This window comes from Podarcis cretensis (genome assembly GCF_951804945.1).
Source record: "Podarcis cretensis genome assembly, chromosome: Z".
NCBI lineage: Eukaryota > Metazoa > Chordata > Lepidosauria > Squamata > Lacertidae > Podarcis > Podarcis cretensis.
This window is the reverse complement of record NC_137184.1, coordinates 25059682-25075791: the sequence shown is the minus strand read 5'-3', so window position 1 is coordinate 25075791 and position 16110 is coordinate 25059682. Positions and strand designations below refer to the sequence as shown.

The following is a 16110-nucleotide window of genomic DNA, read 5'->3' as shown; positions in this document are numbered from 1 at the left end:
AGTCAGTGGGGGGGGGGAGCTGAATGCCCTGTCTGAGCTTCTAACATTATTGTAACTCGCTCTACGTGGGGCTGCCCTTGAGACTGACCCAGAGACTCCAGCGGGTGCAGACTGCCGCAGCGAGACTCCTTATGGGGTCTTCGCTGAGAGATCACATTCATCCAGTGCACTGGCTCCCGGTGGAGTACAGGATCAGGTTTAAGGTGCTGGTTTTAACCTTCAAAGCCCTATACGGCCTAGGACCCTCGTACCTACGGGACCACCTCTCCTGGTATGCCCCACAGAGGAACTTACGGTCTTCAAATAAAAACACCTTGAAGGTCCCAGGCCACAGAGAGGTTAGGCTGGCCTTGACTAGAGCCAAGGCTTTTTCGGCTGCGGCTCCAACCTGGTGGAACGCTCTGTCACAAGAGACAAGGGCCCTGCAGGACTTGACATATTTCCGCAGGGCCTGCAAGACAGAGCTGTTCCACCAGGGCTTTGGTCAGGGTGCAGCCTGACTCCCTCCTTTGGCAATCTTTGCAAAACTTTAGTTTATGGTTGCCATCAATTTTGATTTTAATTAATTTTTATAATGTTTTTATAATGTTGCACTGTTTTAGTGTTGTTAGCCACCCTGAGCCCGGCTTCGCCTGGGGAGGGCGGGATATAAATAAAATTTATTATTATTATTATTATTAACATGGCCGACAGGTTGGGATTCCAAACAGGAGCACTCCTGTTAGGAGGTGAGGAGGTACACAGCAACATTTTGTTGCAGTTTTATATGTCACTAGTAATCTTAAAAGTATGTGTAGGTTCATAATGCTTAATACAGTGCTATCTTCTAAACACATACAGTATGCATGTGTGTTTAGGAGATCCATAAAAGTTCAACACTGCAGGCCTGTGCATGTCTACTCAAATGTAAGACTCACTAAATACTCTCAAGTAAGGCTGCACACCTAAGCATGTCTACTCAGAAGTAAGTCCCACTGAATTCTGCCAGGTAAGTACGGCTGGGATTGCAGCCCAAGCATGTGTAAGACTGCAACCTAAATGTGTCTCTATTTAAATAATAATAATTAAAGCAATACTTTCTGCATTAGGACTTGAAAAAGCCAAGCACATCTAGCTGTGAGAAGTCTACAAACCCAAGCCGAGTAACAAATTTGTCTGGCTGGCATCCAAATGTGCCTTTCAGACCTTTCTAAACATCTGCAATGAACTTCATGGTCATTGATTTGGTATTTCAGGAATCTGGAGTTGTGTCGTTTGGCGCCAAATGTGTGACAATAAGACCGTGACTTCAAAGGGGAGCCTCTCACCCAATGAGATGTTCTATCCCCTCTTTCCCCTGGATGAAGTAACCAACCAATCAGTAGATAGCAATATGTCTGATCTATTTGCGCAGGCTTAATAGCAATTGCTCGCTTGTCGACTGATACAGCTGCCTCCATGTCTCTGCCAGCTAGAGGTGACCACTTTAAAAAAGTCCCAAAAAGATTCTTAACAAGTGTATACATTCTATCACCACCAAATAACCATAGAAAACTGTCTTATTCCAAATTAGATCATTGGTCAACCTGGCCCCTAATTTTTCAACACTGACTAGCAGTGGCTCTCCAGAGTTTCAAATAGGGGTCTCTCTTCCACCCTCAAATCTGGAGATGCTGGGAAGCTTCTGCATGCGAAGGATGTAGTCTGACACAAGGGATGTAAGAAGGCATCATTTTCTATTCTGCCCTTTATTCATCCCTAGCAGAACTGTTTCCACTATGCTGCAGTTCAATTTCCACCAGAATTGATGCTATTTATCTCACATTCTTCTGTGGCATAAGTATGTAACTTTCATAATTTATTCAATTCAATATGTCAGTTATTATGTTATTCCATGCAAAGGAAATGCAATGCAAATGAGGACAATACATAATCAATGATGTATTATTTGCAGATTGAAAGAAGCAGCAGCAGCAGCAACAACAACAGTGAATACTAATCATATTCATTGGTTTGATTTCTGTTCTGGACATGAATAAGTAAACATTAGTAATCTCCACTACCATTTCTATTTTCGTTGGAATTATTTGACATCCTTATCTCGCAGTTAGCTTTTTACCTTCCGCTTGCATGTTCCTAAATTAGGGGTGTGGCTCTCAGACTTACTTTGGACCCCCCCAGTCCCTCTTTTTCAATATTAGTTCTCAGGTAAAATCTGACCTCTCAACCACTACTGCTGCTTCTATTTGGATTCCCTGTTCTACAAATACCCCAGCACAGATGCCTGCATTTTATAAAAAACAAGATTTTGGGCAACTTCCAAAAATCATTGTTGGAAGTGGGGAGGAAGGGGGAGCACTGATGTTGGCATGCCCTTCTCTCACTAGATAGGGTGGGTGCCTGTAGAAAGTGGAGCCCTTTGTCTGCATTTACAATGGGCCATAAGAACCTCAAATCCTATGGCATTCATGCCCATGACCTTTTTGAAGTTACCTCTCCAGTTAATTAATAACACTCACACTAATTGCATAGAACAAAAGGAAAAGACCTCATCAGCATTCTTGCTTCCATCTGGGGGTGGGGAGGGAATCTTGGACTCTGTGAGAAGCACATACAAGCCCCCCAAAACTGCCCCCCCATTGATGTGGTATCGTGCATGGGAAATGTGCTATTCATTTGGAGGCTTTTTATGTACTGAAGCAAATCAGTTAGAAATTGCTTTGATGATATCTTCGTGTGTGAACTGGAGGTCGGAGACATTGCAGCGGGCGGGGATTTCTTGCTTTGAGATCCAACATGAAACATCGGCCTGAGCTGAATGTTATTCCATGATTGTTCAGGTGGATAATAGACTCTATAGCCAACATTCCTTCAGTTAGTTAATACCTTGAAAGATTAGCTGGCCATAAATCAAAGGCTTTTACCATATTGCAGGCCACTTTTGAGAGCCCGTGGACTGTTGGCTTTGTGCAGAACGGCTTTTTCTACTTCAAAACCTTTTTACTACCCTTTTGGGTTTCACTTTGCAAACCTCCGGGCTCATTCACACAATCACTAGTGGGAAATCCTATGCATAAGTTAGGGGGAGGGTTCTGCTTCGTGTGTGTGTGTGTGTGTGTGTGTGTGTGTGTGTGTGTCATTAAAGCTTTGGCATCATCCTTTAGTCTGCATATTTTGCTGCAGGGATAGCCAATATGGCTCCCTTCAGACAGTTTGTTGGGATTCCAATTCCATCTGCTCCATCCAGCATGGCCAATGGTCAGGGCAGATGAAAGGCACAGTCCAACATATAGAGGGCACCACATGGCTGCTGTAACTAAGGATGCTTGCAGAATTCATTCTGCATGACTTCTGATCTGCACCTTGCAAACTAATATACAGATTGGAATGTGGTTATCCTGTGACACAGTTAGAAATGGATGAACACCAGTTTCTGGGAACTGCAGGTGGAGAGAGTTGCTGTTTTGCTCATGTCCAGCTTGCAGGAATCTGGCTGGCCATAGTGAGAATCAGATGCTGGACCAGATGAGCCACTGGGCTGGTCTACAAGGCTCATCTTATCTTCTTATGAACCTCTTTATTTGACTTTCTTTCACTTTCTCATTTTTCCAGCCTTAAATTCAGTTCACTATATTTCCATATCAGTTTGTGAATTCTTTTTCAAATGTCCTCATGCAAATTCACCAGGATTTTAGTGAGAATTCATTTGAAGATACACATATTTGCATGCGATTTGACCCAATATACACATTTTTGCAGAACTGTTTCTCCTAATATAATGCAAAATTTGGAGAAGTGTGCGTTTTGGAGGACAGTTCTTTTTCAGTTTGTATATTGCTTAAGAAAGTGTGAATTTGGTGGCTCTATCTTTAAATGCAAAACAGAATCAAATTTCTCCTTCACTCCTTGGTACAGTACTAAGGTACACGTAAAAATGCATGTTTTAGGATAAAATAGGGTTATAAATGCCTATTTTTGTGAAGATTCTTCAAAAAGTACATACTGTAATACCAATTTTAATGCAGGGTTGTTGTTTTAAAGTAGCAGATTCATGCAGAAATGGAATGCAACAGACTTAGGGAATGAAAATATCTGAAAAACCAGAAAGAGTATGCTTAACCCTCCCTAACTGTAACTAGCTTAAGCCCATGTAACGGGGGTGTAGAAATTTATATCCCTATCTACCCTTACTTTCTTCCACCCTGTGCTGAAATTGCAAGATCCTAGAGGCAGGGACCTGCCTTCTTATTCTTTGTAAAGTGCACACTGATGAAGCTCGACAAACAACAACAATAATGCGTGTATTGTGTGGGCATAGATCTGATGGGGTTTGTGTCTACTCCCTGCAAATTCTTCCCCCATAAAAAGGGTGGATATACTGCTGGAATCAAGCACATGTGATGTACATGCATGCGGGCCTTCTCTGCACTTGATGCACAGGAGCCTTGGCTGATGATGGTGTGAAATGGCCTTCAGTCATTTCACATGTATTTCTGCAGCAGTACTGTATGAATCCTACCACCTTGCTGAAGCTGCGCAAATTGGAAGAGGCATAGCATAGGAACATAAGCAGCTGCCTTATACTGATTCAGAGTCATTGGTCCCTCTGGCTCAGTACTGTCCACATTGATGGGCAGCAGCTATCCAGCATTTCATGCAGAGGGCATTCCCAATTCTACCTAGAGATGCTGGGGATTGAACCTAGAACCTTCTGCATGCAAAGCAGATGCTCCCTTGGTCTGGTCAGTGCCAGGCCTTTTGACTACTGGGTACCACATGCTTTGGGTTCCGTGATGGAAAAATGTGGGATATAAATGTAAGCAAAACAATAAATATACTAAAATTAAAGTCCCCCCTCCTTCTCCTTGTACCTGACTGATGGTCACCACTCCTGACTAGTGTAAGTCACCCTTTGCTACACCTAGCTTAGGACCCTATCCCTCCCTGAAACTTTCCAGGTAAAAGTGCAGCATGGCTTGCTGAGGAGAGAAAAAATGATTAAAATTAAAATAAGCTGGAGAAACAAAATACTTTCACTAGTCAGCAAAAGCAAGCTGCCAAAGGTGTTTGTAGAAGCTCCATAAAATGTGCAGGAATCCCATAGATTGCCTAGGACAGACTTCCTCAACCTCAGCCCTCCAGATGTTTTGAGACTACAGTTCCCAGCATCCCTGACCACTGGTCCTGGTAGCTAGGGATCATGGAAGTTGTATGCCAAAAACATGTGAAGGGCCGAGGTTGAGGAAGCCTGGCCTAGGAGCCCCTCCAGCCACAGACCTGAATCTGGGGCCTTCTGAGTTGTGTGTAAGTGGTGCTGGGTTCTTTCCTCCAAACCCTCTAAGAAGACAATTACAAAAAAAAAAAAAAGACATTCCACTTACTTCGTCCGTGCTTCTGTTTGCTGTTGAGGACAATCTGTACAATAGTTCCAGAGGCCTGTTGCATATCTGGCAGGGCTCCTCTGTTACTTCTGCCACCAGGGGCCCGTGGAATGCTGGCTGCCTGTCGGGAATTGCTGGGTGGAGGGTCATAATGGGAGCGATGAGGAGAGTGCCTCTGCATGAAAGAGAGAGAAAGAGAGAAAAAACCCTCTGAGAACAGGAATAGGAGAGCTTCATGAGACTGAAGGTTTTAGAAGAACAATCTTATGAGCTCTGTTATGGAGCTTCTGTTGTCAGGACCACATTCCAGGAGGGTAGCTCTGCCACGGGTGCCTCCAGACTGTTGGTATTTTGCAGGAAGGAACTTTAGGCTTGTGCCTTTAAAGTGGATTAATGTGCTCAGTTGCCCTAGCACGACAAACCCATTCCACAAAAGAAACAGACTTTGCAGTTAGGAAAGTAATGGGGAAAGGCATTGAGAAGTGTGGGGTGAACTAATGATTAATGGGAAGAAGTTTAAATGCCACTTGAGTAAATCAGGATGAATGTTGGATGAATGAGCTTTGTTGAAAAACCTCCCAGCAAACAAATCATAACAAATGCTTGGGAAAGACTGGGTACAATCTGAGCTCCTTGCCGGCTTTGTGCAAGGATCCATGCCGACTGGGGCTAATGGGAATTAGGGCCCAGCAACATCAAGATGCTAAATGGAAATAGGTTCATAAACAGCTTGTCTTCACTGTACTCTTTTTGGTGCCTGCTAAAAACGTTTTTGCTTCAGCAAGCATACCTAGATGTGTAATCTTGATAATGATGATGATGATGATGATGATTTTATTATTTATACCCCGCCCATTTGGATGGGTTTCCCCAGCCACTCTGGGTAGCTTACAGCATATCTAAAAACATCAAACATTAAAACCTCCTAATACAGGGCTGCCTTCAGATGTCTTCTAAAAGTTGTATCTCCTTGACATCTGAAGGAAGGGTGCCACTACCGAGAAGGCCTTCTGCCTATTTCTCTGACGCATGTTTTAATCTGGTTTTTAGTTTATTTCAGATTTTAATTATGTTTTGAATGTTTTAAACAGTTGGTTTTAATTGTTTCATTTATTTATTTTTCTCATGATTTTCTTAATACATTCTTTTTGCAAACTGCTTTGAAGTTTTATTGCAATCAAGTGGCATATAAATCTTGCGAAATAAATAAACACTAACAATAGCTATACCTGGAGGGCCACATGTTTTCCACCCATGCACCAATACTGTTAGTACAGAGTAAGGTACAACCTCTTCTTCTCTTGGACTTGGATAATCCACTTTTGGGGATGTTGGGAAGCTTTTCAGGGAAAAATAACGCAGCTGACTGCCCTACTTATCTCCAGGCAAGGCTACCATATGCATAGGCTAGCACACAACAAGCTACTTTCATAAGTGTTTTCCTATGGATGAAGTCTAACACACCTAAATCTCAGCTTATGATGATTTTGCCCATAATTGTCATAGATACTTCACAGATGCATTTTGCTAAAGGTCTTAATATCACATAGGGATGGCTCTGGAGTTACAGGAGCTCTCGATAAAGTATTGTCTGGTAAGTCCCCATAGGGTTTATGGTGCACTTTCTTTGGTGATGCAGCGCTGGTGGCCAACCCAAATGGCCAATGAAGAAACTTCCATGTTTTGTGTGTGTTTAAAATGGTGGTCATTTCTTCCTGGTAATGTCCTGGAAACTGTTCTAACTTTGTTGGTGTTGTTGGGTGGAGGAGATGGTGGCAGCTGGGAGATGGTATGAGCATTTTTTAAAAAGACAAAAAAGAGTCCAGGGCAGGGATCAATTATTTGCTCTAACACACTGGGTTCTCAGATTCTCCCCTTTGTCAGATTAGGTAGTAATTTGGGGTTCCTTTCCATTTCTTGCAGAGTTGAGGGCACTTGAGTCCATTGATTCTAGTGGACTTAGGTTTGCCTAAATCTGTTTTGGATTACAGCCATTATTTTGAGCAACGAAAACATTCATTCTCTCCATCCCCACCCCACCCCCACCCCCACCCTCTCTCTCTCTCTCTCTCTCTCTCTCTCTCTCACACACACACACACACACACACACACAGGCATTTGTTTGTTTTTGTTAGGTTTTGCTCCTCACATTTCAAAATACTGAGCTTTCATTTCAAATTACTCTGTTGTAACAATCAGTTCTGCTGGACTGAATATCTGACAGTTTGGTTTCATAATACAGACACCAAAATCATTGCAGACCCAGATTTAGTTCCTCAGAATGAGTTGGATATACACACTCCAAGCAAGGACTTTGCTCCAAACTTCTGTAGCCCTGCGGCTGTGGTTGGGGAGGCATTCTTTATCATCACTGGCCAGAGGTCAAAGAGCTGTTGGGGAGTTCTGCTACCTCCATCTCAGCAAGAAGGCCAACACAGGAAGGGAACGGCAACAGCTCATTAGTAGAGCATCTGTTTTGCATGCAGAAGGTTCCAAGTTCAATCCCTGGTGTCCCCAGGTAGGGCTGGGAAGGTCCTTATTCCAAAATCCTGAAGAACCACTTCCAATCCTCAGCCTGTCCCCAACTGGACACAGAGTCATGAAGTTGGAAGGGACTTGGAATGCCCTCACCCCCCTGCATTTCTGCCAATGCAGAAAATCTGCTGCTACCACATCACAGATTGGTGGCCACCCAGTTTCTGTTTAATAGCCTCTGACAAAGGAGAGTCCACCACCTTCTGAGGCTGTCTGTTCCATTTTCTGCTTTTGACCTTTGAAATTTATCACTCTGCCGCTGTACTCCACCCCAAAAGTCTCCCCAAACGCTTGCTGATTCAGTGGCCACAGAAATGGATACAGACGCTCTTCTGATTGGCAATTCAGTATACTCCAACCGCAGAAAATAAGCAACTGTTTATGTTTCCTTCACTGCTAATTTTTTTTCTTAAACAAAGGATGTTTTCTCCCCTTCCCTCCTCCCCAGATACATGAGATATACTCATGCCCTTGATTGCATTTCAACTATTCATGGGCTAATTTTTTTTGATAGATTTTCTTTGTCCTTTTTTTCCAGGAAAAGAAAGCCAGGCCTCTTCCAGTTTCAAGCCAGTGAACTTCAAAACGAGCTTTAAGTTTTCTATCAATTTAGTAAACGCTTCAACTACCAGAGGACGTCTCAATCACAAAGATAAGTCTCGCTACTATGAAAACATCTGCCAGAAATTCCCTCTTTGAAACAGGATGGGTGTGAAATGAACAAAAGACACAACAGCCTTGGGTGTGTGCACAACTCAGTAGGAAAGTTCTGTTTCTTTTGATGAGATCATGGACTTCACTTACAGCTTCTCTGTTGGCTGGTTGCCGAAAGATGTCGCCATCCGAGTTGTCCCACGAAGACTCCCTGTCTCCTGTAATCAAGAGACAATGATGTCAAGAATTACTGGGGCCATTTGTGATCCCCACCCTGATGTCCCTGTGTGTAATGAAAGTGAAGATATCAACATGGAGGAGTTATATTCCAATGATAGCCTGAGGACATTTCTATGGAGCGTTCTACTGTTTAACTAAACTGGAAACAGAACTGTCCTAAATTCTGAAACAGCCTCAGCCTCACTCTTGAATAAGAGAATTGACTTTTGGCATGTTTCTGGGGTCTGGGGCTCCAGGTCTTCATGGTTTCCAGGCTCAGGCTCAATATCAGGACTTGGGCCACACACTTCTGCATCTAGTACTGATGGCTAGAAGTGCTTGCAGATTTCAAAGCACACCAACCTGGGTCACATTCACAACATATTTTTAAACCACTCCCATGCCACTTTAAACAGTCATGGCTTCCCCTAAAGTTCTGGGAGCTGTCCTTTGTTAAGGGTGCTGAGAGTTGTTGGCAGACCCTTGTTCCCATCACAGAGCTACAAGTCCCAAAGTTGTTTTGCCAATCAATTCCTCTTCCTAGGAAACTGTGTTGACAACTAAGTATTGTGATTTCTGCATTACAGGGGGTTGGGCTAGATGACCCTTGGGATGCCTTCCAACTCTACAGTTATCTACAGTGGTACCTCGGGTTAAGTACTTAATTCATTACGGAGGCCCGTTCTTAACCTGAAACTGTTCTTAACCTCAAGCACCACTTTAGCTAATGGGGCCTCCTGCTGCTGCCGCGCCACCAGAACACGATTTCTGTTCTCATCCTGAAGCAAAGTTCTTAACCTGGAGCACTATTTCTGGGTTAGCGGAGTCTGTAACCTGGAGCGTATGTAACCTGAGGTACCACTGTAATGCTATGACACTACTTAGCTAGATGGACCAATGGTCTGGCTTCTTGGCAAGGCAGGTTCCTGTGTAAAAGTAACTTTAGGGGAAGGATCATAGCTCAGTGCTTAGAGATTTCTCAACATCTTCAGGTAGGGTTGCAAAACAGACCCCTGTCTGAAACTCTGGCTGGCTGTTGTCACTGTCGACAGAACTGAGGTCAGTGGACCAGTGGTTTGACTCAATATAAGGTATCTTCCTTATACTTATGTTCCTAAGTTTCCTTCTACCTTAGTGGAAGTTGCTGATAAGGCTGCCCCAGCTACAGTAGTCATGCTGATGAATTCAGTGTCTGAAGAAAACAGTGACATTCCAGCTGCCTGAATGCCATGCTTAATTGTCGAGCTCTTTCAAGACATGGGCAGGTTGGGCTTGGCATGTAAGAAATTGCATACATATATATTTTACCTCTGCAAACTGGGCAGCACGATTCTGGTGTGGACACTGGAGACGTGCAAGTTAGTTTGGGACATGTCTTCAAGCCACAGTACACATTTCCTTCCTGCCATTAAACACAAAAAGATAAAAGTAGGGCTAGTTAGTGCTTGATGCAGGCGCACAGATTCAAATGGCAGATGGTTGCCATAACAGCAAAACAATCCCATGCGCATTCTTTACCTTTTATGAAGCGTTATTTAATTGCAACAAAGCTTAAAATGATGAGCTGCTGTCTCTCTCTATATATATCAAAGCTCTGGAATCCTCATAACGCTCTCATGTCACTGACCTCTCAAATACTCAGATGTAGAGGAGGACTGAGAATCTCAGTAGCAGGAAGAGGTGCATCCTACCTATTACCTTCAGTACTATGAAATGTGTGACAGGCTGAAACTGCCCAGTTGCCTTATTCTTGTGACTTTCAAAAAGTTCTTTTGGGCGGGATGGGGCACTGGAGTTTCTTTGAAGATTATAAATTCCTTAAAACAGGGATGGGGGACATGTGGCTTTCCAGATGTTGTTGGACTACCAAGACTACCAACCTCCATCAACCCCAGCCAGCATGGTCAATGGTCAGGGATGATGGGGCTTGTAGTGTGGCAATGCCTGCTCCATCACAGGTTCTGCAGCCCACCTGATAACTGTTTCCGAGAAATGTTCCATGTTGGATACCTCATCTTTTAAAATAGAGAATGGAGAAAAGACTCACACTGGTTCAAACCCAGAGGTCAAAGTGACTTACAAAGGATATATATTGCTCTCCTCACCCAACTGGAGAAGCTGTGTCATAGATGAAGCCTTGGCAATGCATTCACTGATTCAGTTACTTGACAGTGTCCCTGCTCTATTTCCCTTCTATTATTAATAACATCAATAAATTTATTAGTCACTTATTTGCCACAGTAACTCAAAGTGACTTGCAACATTTTAAGCAAAAAAACAACAACAAATGCACACATTAAAACCAGCATTTAAAAAAACATTAAAACATCCCACCCACAAAAAAGGCCATAGATATTTGAAAGTCAAAGGCCTGGTTAAAGAGGAATGATTTTGCCTTGGGTTTGAATATATGCAACAATGGTGCCAGGTTGAGTTTCTCTCAGCAAAGTATTCCACAAGTGTGCAGGCAGCACTGAGAAGGCCTGGTTCTCATCTTGCCACCGTCCAGACCTCCTGTAGCAGGAGCGCATGTAGAAGGGCCTCAGATGACAAATTGCAAGGGCTGGGTTGGTTCACATGGGGAGGGAAGGTCCTTGAGGTATTGAGGACCTAAGCTACATAAGACTTTATAGGTCAAAACCAGCATTTTGAAGTGGACCCAGAGACTAATTGGTAGCTGGTACAGTCAAGCCAAGATTGGTGTTATGTGCTCAGATGTGACTGAAGTTTGAATGTAATGTTCTGCAGGTTTTGCTGAAGTTGACTGATGTCATTCTATTATAAAACTAATAAAATATTTCACACACATGAAAATAATTCTCCCCAGACCACACACCTTCTCCTGGTTCAACTTTGTACTCTTAGTATATTTGCCTGGTTGGAATGCGTCCTTGAACTCTGATAATCCTTCTTGCTTGTCTGGATGGAGATGAGTGTGGATGTGGAAACTAGCCTACTGTGCAAATGTAAAATTTACATTCCTTGGTTTGCATTTGCCTCAGGCCCTGCCCACCATTGGCACAAAGCCCTTGGAAAGTTGCTCAGAAGGGAATGGGCCACAACACTAGTTTAACACAATCACGTGACTTACAGAACAGCTGCATTGGGCACACTGGTTGGCTTGTCTGTTCTGGAAGAGCCCCTCTGCCACAAACATCTCCCCGTGGTAGTAGGTTGTGCCATTGTACTCACAGGACTTCCGGGTTATCTTACTGCCAGTAGAAAAAAGCGAATCATCTGCAAGAGGGCAGGAAGAAGAGGCAATTTACAAAACAAAGTTATCTCATGTGTCTCCTCTGGTGTGGCAGGTAGAAGGGCTTCCCAACTCACAGAGGAAACATTCTGCTCTCGCTCTGCCTGGATCCCTGCTCAACTCTCCCAACAGGGTAGTAATGGCAGATTAATCCCCCAGAGATAGACTGCCTTATCTCTTAGATCTGTTGTCTCACTTTCATTAAGAACATCAGAAGAACCCTGCTGCATCACACCAAGGCCCACCTAGTCCATCACTCAGTTCTCACAGTGGCCAGCACCAGGGTTCAAGCCAGGGTTCCCTTGGGCAATCAGGAAGAGCACCACCAGCTAAATCGGGGTACCAGCGTGGTGTCCTCCAGACATTTTTGGACTTTGGCTCCCATCATGTCAGGCATGTGGAGAAGCGGAAGAACCAGATGGGTCTAATATGGTATTGGTGCCCCAGCTCTGGAACACTCTCCTGGAAGCATGGATAGTCACAGGTCTGTTGGGAGTTCAATGTTCAATGGAAGTTTGCTTGCTTTTTCTAGCTTTTGGGAACTATGGTTTAGAGCCTCGAATCGTTTTTTTTTTTTTTTTTTGTAGTTCTAATTTTGTGGTTCTGTAATTTATATTGATATTGCTTATATTTTGCTGCCCTCTCAGCTGTATTCTGTGGCTTGCAATTTATATGATTTTTTTTTTTAAAAAATGTAAACTGCATTTTTGAGGTCACTTGGGACAAAAAGCACATTAAATTAATGAAGTGAATCACAGAATTCTTAGAATCAAAGAGTTGGAAGGGACCACGAGGATCATCTAGTCCAACTCCCTGCAATGCAGGAATCTTTCACCCAGCATGGGGCTTGAACCCACAGCCATGAGCTATCATGCCTGTCCATTGGCCCTGCTGGCTGAGGTTGATGGGTGCTGTAGTTGAAATGCACTAGGCTGGCTTCATTAACAGATCTTAGTTAGCATGGCAATGAAAGACCCCCTATTGAGACCCTTGTTAAAGGCCAGCCAAAGTGTCACCCCCCCCAGAAGTTGGCAGATGAAATCCCATCATCATTGTTCATGATGTCTGGAGCTGATGGCAGCTGTAGGCCATGACATCTGGAGGGCACCATTTTGGCTATCTCTGTCCTAGAACCACTGTGTGTCACAGCAGGCAATACAAGGCTAGTTGGACCAGGGGTCCAATCATCCCACCTGTTCATTTGAGTTTGTGTCTCTGAGGACTTCACAGAACAGAATTCTGGTTTTAATAACCCCAAGCAGCCAATATTCCTTGCTAGTTCATGCTCAATCTCCGTGTTAGTTCATGCTCAATCTCAGCATCTCCAGGTATGGCTGGGAATGTTTCCAGCCTGAAATCCTGGAGAACTTCTGCCAATCAGTATAGACAAGACTGAGCTGGATTAGCCCATGGTCTGACTCAGTATACAGCATTTTTCTATGTTTCCTAATTTCTGTTCGATGTGCTTCTAGAGCATAGGATTAGTTAGCCTCCCCTACACACTGGAAATATTATACGTTTGCTTTCATGCACAGCCATTTGAAATAAAAGCTTTATGTAGCACTAAGAACAAAGTGTTTGTTTGTTAGAACTGAAATAATGTTGGCATGCAAGGAATTCATTGGGTTTGAAGGCCCAGTGCAAAAAAGATCCCCCCCAATTGGGTTTCCTTGACCTCCAGAATTCACGGGTGACTGCAGTTCTTTTACATCAGTGGCATAAAATCATGTAAAAAGAAACTCTCCATAATTATTGTGCTACTGAGGAATGCATGAAGTTTTTTCCCTTCTTCCTCTTCATTTGTTAAGCTGGGCACTCAACCAAAGGAGCAAGAGGTTTTAGGTTTTAGGCATATGAGCTAAATAGTGACATTTGGAGGGCTCTGTGAACCATTTACTTTGTCATGCGGGCACCTCAAAGCCTTTGAACCACCTTCTGAAGTAACAGGAAAAGTAAATGCCGGGACCTCTGTGTTGTACAGTATGCACAAAATCCAAACAACTTACAGCCTCACATGCCTACTTGATCTCCTAAATCCTAGATGGCTCCTTTTGTTATCTATATGTCCCTGGTGCATTTTTACTACCACACATCTCATGCACGAAATATTAAAATATTCAGCACTTTGAAAGCCAGAATCATGCCACTCAGTACATGTAAAAGGGTCATATAGAGCTATACTATGAAATACAAAAATGGTGCACGGTGTGAAAATAGATATGGGTTCAGGGGACACCTCTCTTAAGATATTTTAAAGCTAAAATGGCACTCAGGCAAGGGCAAACAGGAGCAAGTACAACTCAGGTGTAGAGTTCCCACCTGCCGGATCGGTGAGGGGTTTTTTGCAGATGTAATTCTGCAATGTAATTGGCACAATTATAGTGCATTAGTTGTGGATTTATACAGGATCACACACACAGTTCTGCTTTATCAGCAATGCTTCCCCAATGTTATTGTATTACAGCTACCTGGACAGGGACTCTTGAACAAAAGCGCAACAAAAGTGAGAAAATAAATAAATCAGAATGTTTGCGTTATGAAAACTTACAGCATTTCAGGAAAACTGCAGGACATGCCCCACTTAAAAAGGAAGCAGCATTACTGTCCCAAAACCTTTCCACTACAAACATTTTTGAAAACAGGAGCACCTAAATACCACCATAGTACCACCATGAGGACAAATCTTCATAAATGTATTATGAGTGTTGGATGTTCGTGGGTTTGGTTGACCCTCTGACTTACTCAGGGAACAGACTTGCTCAAAATTTACTCTAACTCTTTTATTTTCTTCATTCCTGGTTGATAAATGCAATGTATATCCTTTGCGAAGAGATAACAGGGAAATGGAAGGAATCTGATGCTGGAAAAATTATATTTGCCTGGCTAATCTTTTTAAATGACAATACAATTAAAATAGCAAAAGGTTTAAACACTGAAAAAAGAAATGATATTTGAACCAGGAGCATAAACTCCTCGAATGAAAGAAAAAAACACTCCTGATTTTTCTCCCTAAAAGGGGAGTTTGTTTTTTTACTAATTAACATCAGAGCTACTGGGCAATGTTATTTTCAAAGCCGACGGGAAACTTTCCAAGGATTTAAACGTGCTTTGAAGCAAATGGGAAATCCATCTGCCGATAAATCGAACCCCAGCAGTTCCAGCCTCAAATCCTTCAGCATGCTGTAATTTAATATTTAAATAAAATACAAAGTGATTTGGGTGAGAGCCCAAGATTTGCTTTCTAGAGTCAACTCACTGGGTTACTTTTTCAGCAGTGGCTGAGAGCAATGAGACAGGATTGGGAAGCGATCCAGCATCAAGCAACTGCAAATGTGGATGCTAACTGCCTCCATATGTGCAGCCTTAAGGCGCAGGTGTCAAACACATTATGCTACCCAATGCTTTTTGAAAGCAACTTCAAGGGCTCCGTTAAGCTTGCAAAAGCCAATCTATTCCAGCAACTTGTCCTTTAACACAGCCAGCCAGTAGCACACGCAAGATCACCCACCGCTTGGAGTGATTAAACCAGTGTGCGGGATGTGGCCAACCCAACTGTATCAAGTTATTGGTGAAGTTTCAGTTCTGATGCTCAGGTTTCTTCAAGCTTTTCCTCCTCAATGGTTTAATGTTTGTGGGTGCACGTGTGGCTTAATTTCCTGTGTTTTTCTTTTTATAGTGGTCTAAATAAATCATTCAAGGAGAGCAAGAGGAAGCCTCCATTTTAATTTGCCCCTAGAGCAGGCACGTCCAACAGGTAGATCGTTATCTACCAGTAGATCACTGGACGTCTGTGGTAGATCACTGGTAGATCACTGGCTTCCCCCAAGGAAGCTCAACAACTTTGGCTCCCCTAAAAGAAAGCTCAACAACCTTGACCTGAATCCCAGTTTTTAACCACAGTCTCTTGGGAGTTGGCCACCCCTGCCCTAGAGCATAGAAGATTCCAAGCAGATTCCATGGCGAAGATTCCACCTTGAACTAGGGATAGGGAAGGCCATCCTCTCAGTCCCACCACCCTCACAGATGTGCTTGGTAGGAACATGGGAGAGGACCTTCTCAGTGGCTGCTCCCAGACTCTGCACCAAAAGC

General features: G+C 43.3%; 1 protein-coding gene across 1 annotated transcript in view; it reads right to left on the bottom strand.

Annotated features, from left to right (window-relative positions):
- Nucleotides 1–16110, bottom strand: part of CHRDL1 (chordin like 1) — a 50092-nt gene that overhangs the window by 11348 nt on the left and 22634 nt on the right. Inside the window, exons 5-8 of the mRNA XM_079961717.1 lie at nucleotides 11860–12005; nucleotides 10077–10170; nucleotides 8700–8767; nucleotides 5361–5535 (exon numbers count right to left, since the gene is read on the bottom strand). Of these exons, the coding sequence (XP_079817843.1) occupies nucleotides 5361–5535; nucleotides 8700–8767; nucleotides 10077–10170; nucleotides 11860–12005 (483 nt within the window). The remainder of the gene's footprint in view (nucleotides 1–5360; nucleotides 5536–8699; nucleotides 8768–10076; nucleotides 10171–11859; nucleotides 12006–16110) is intronic.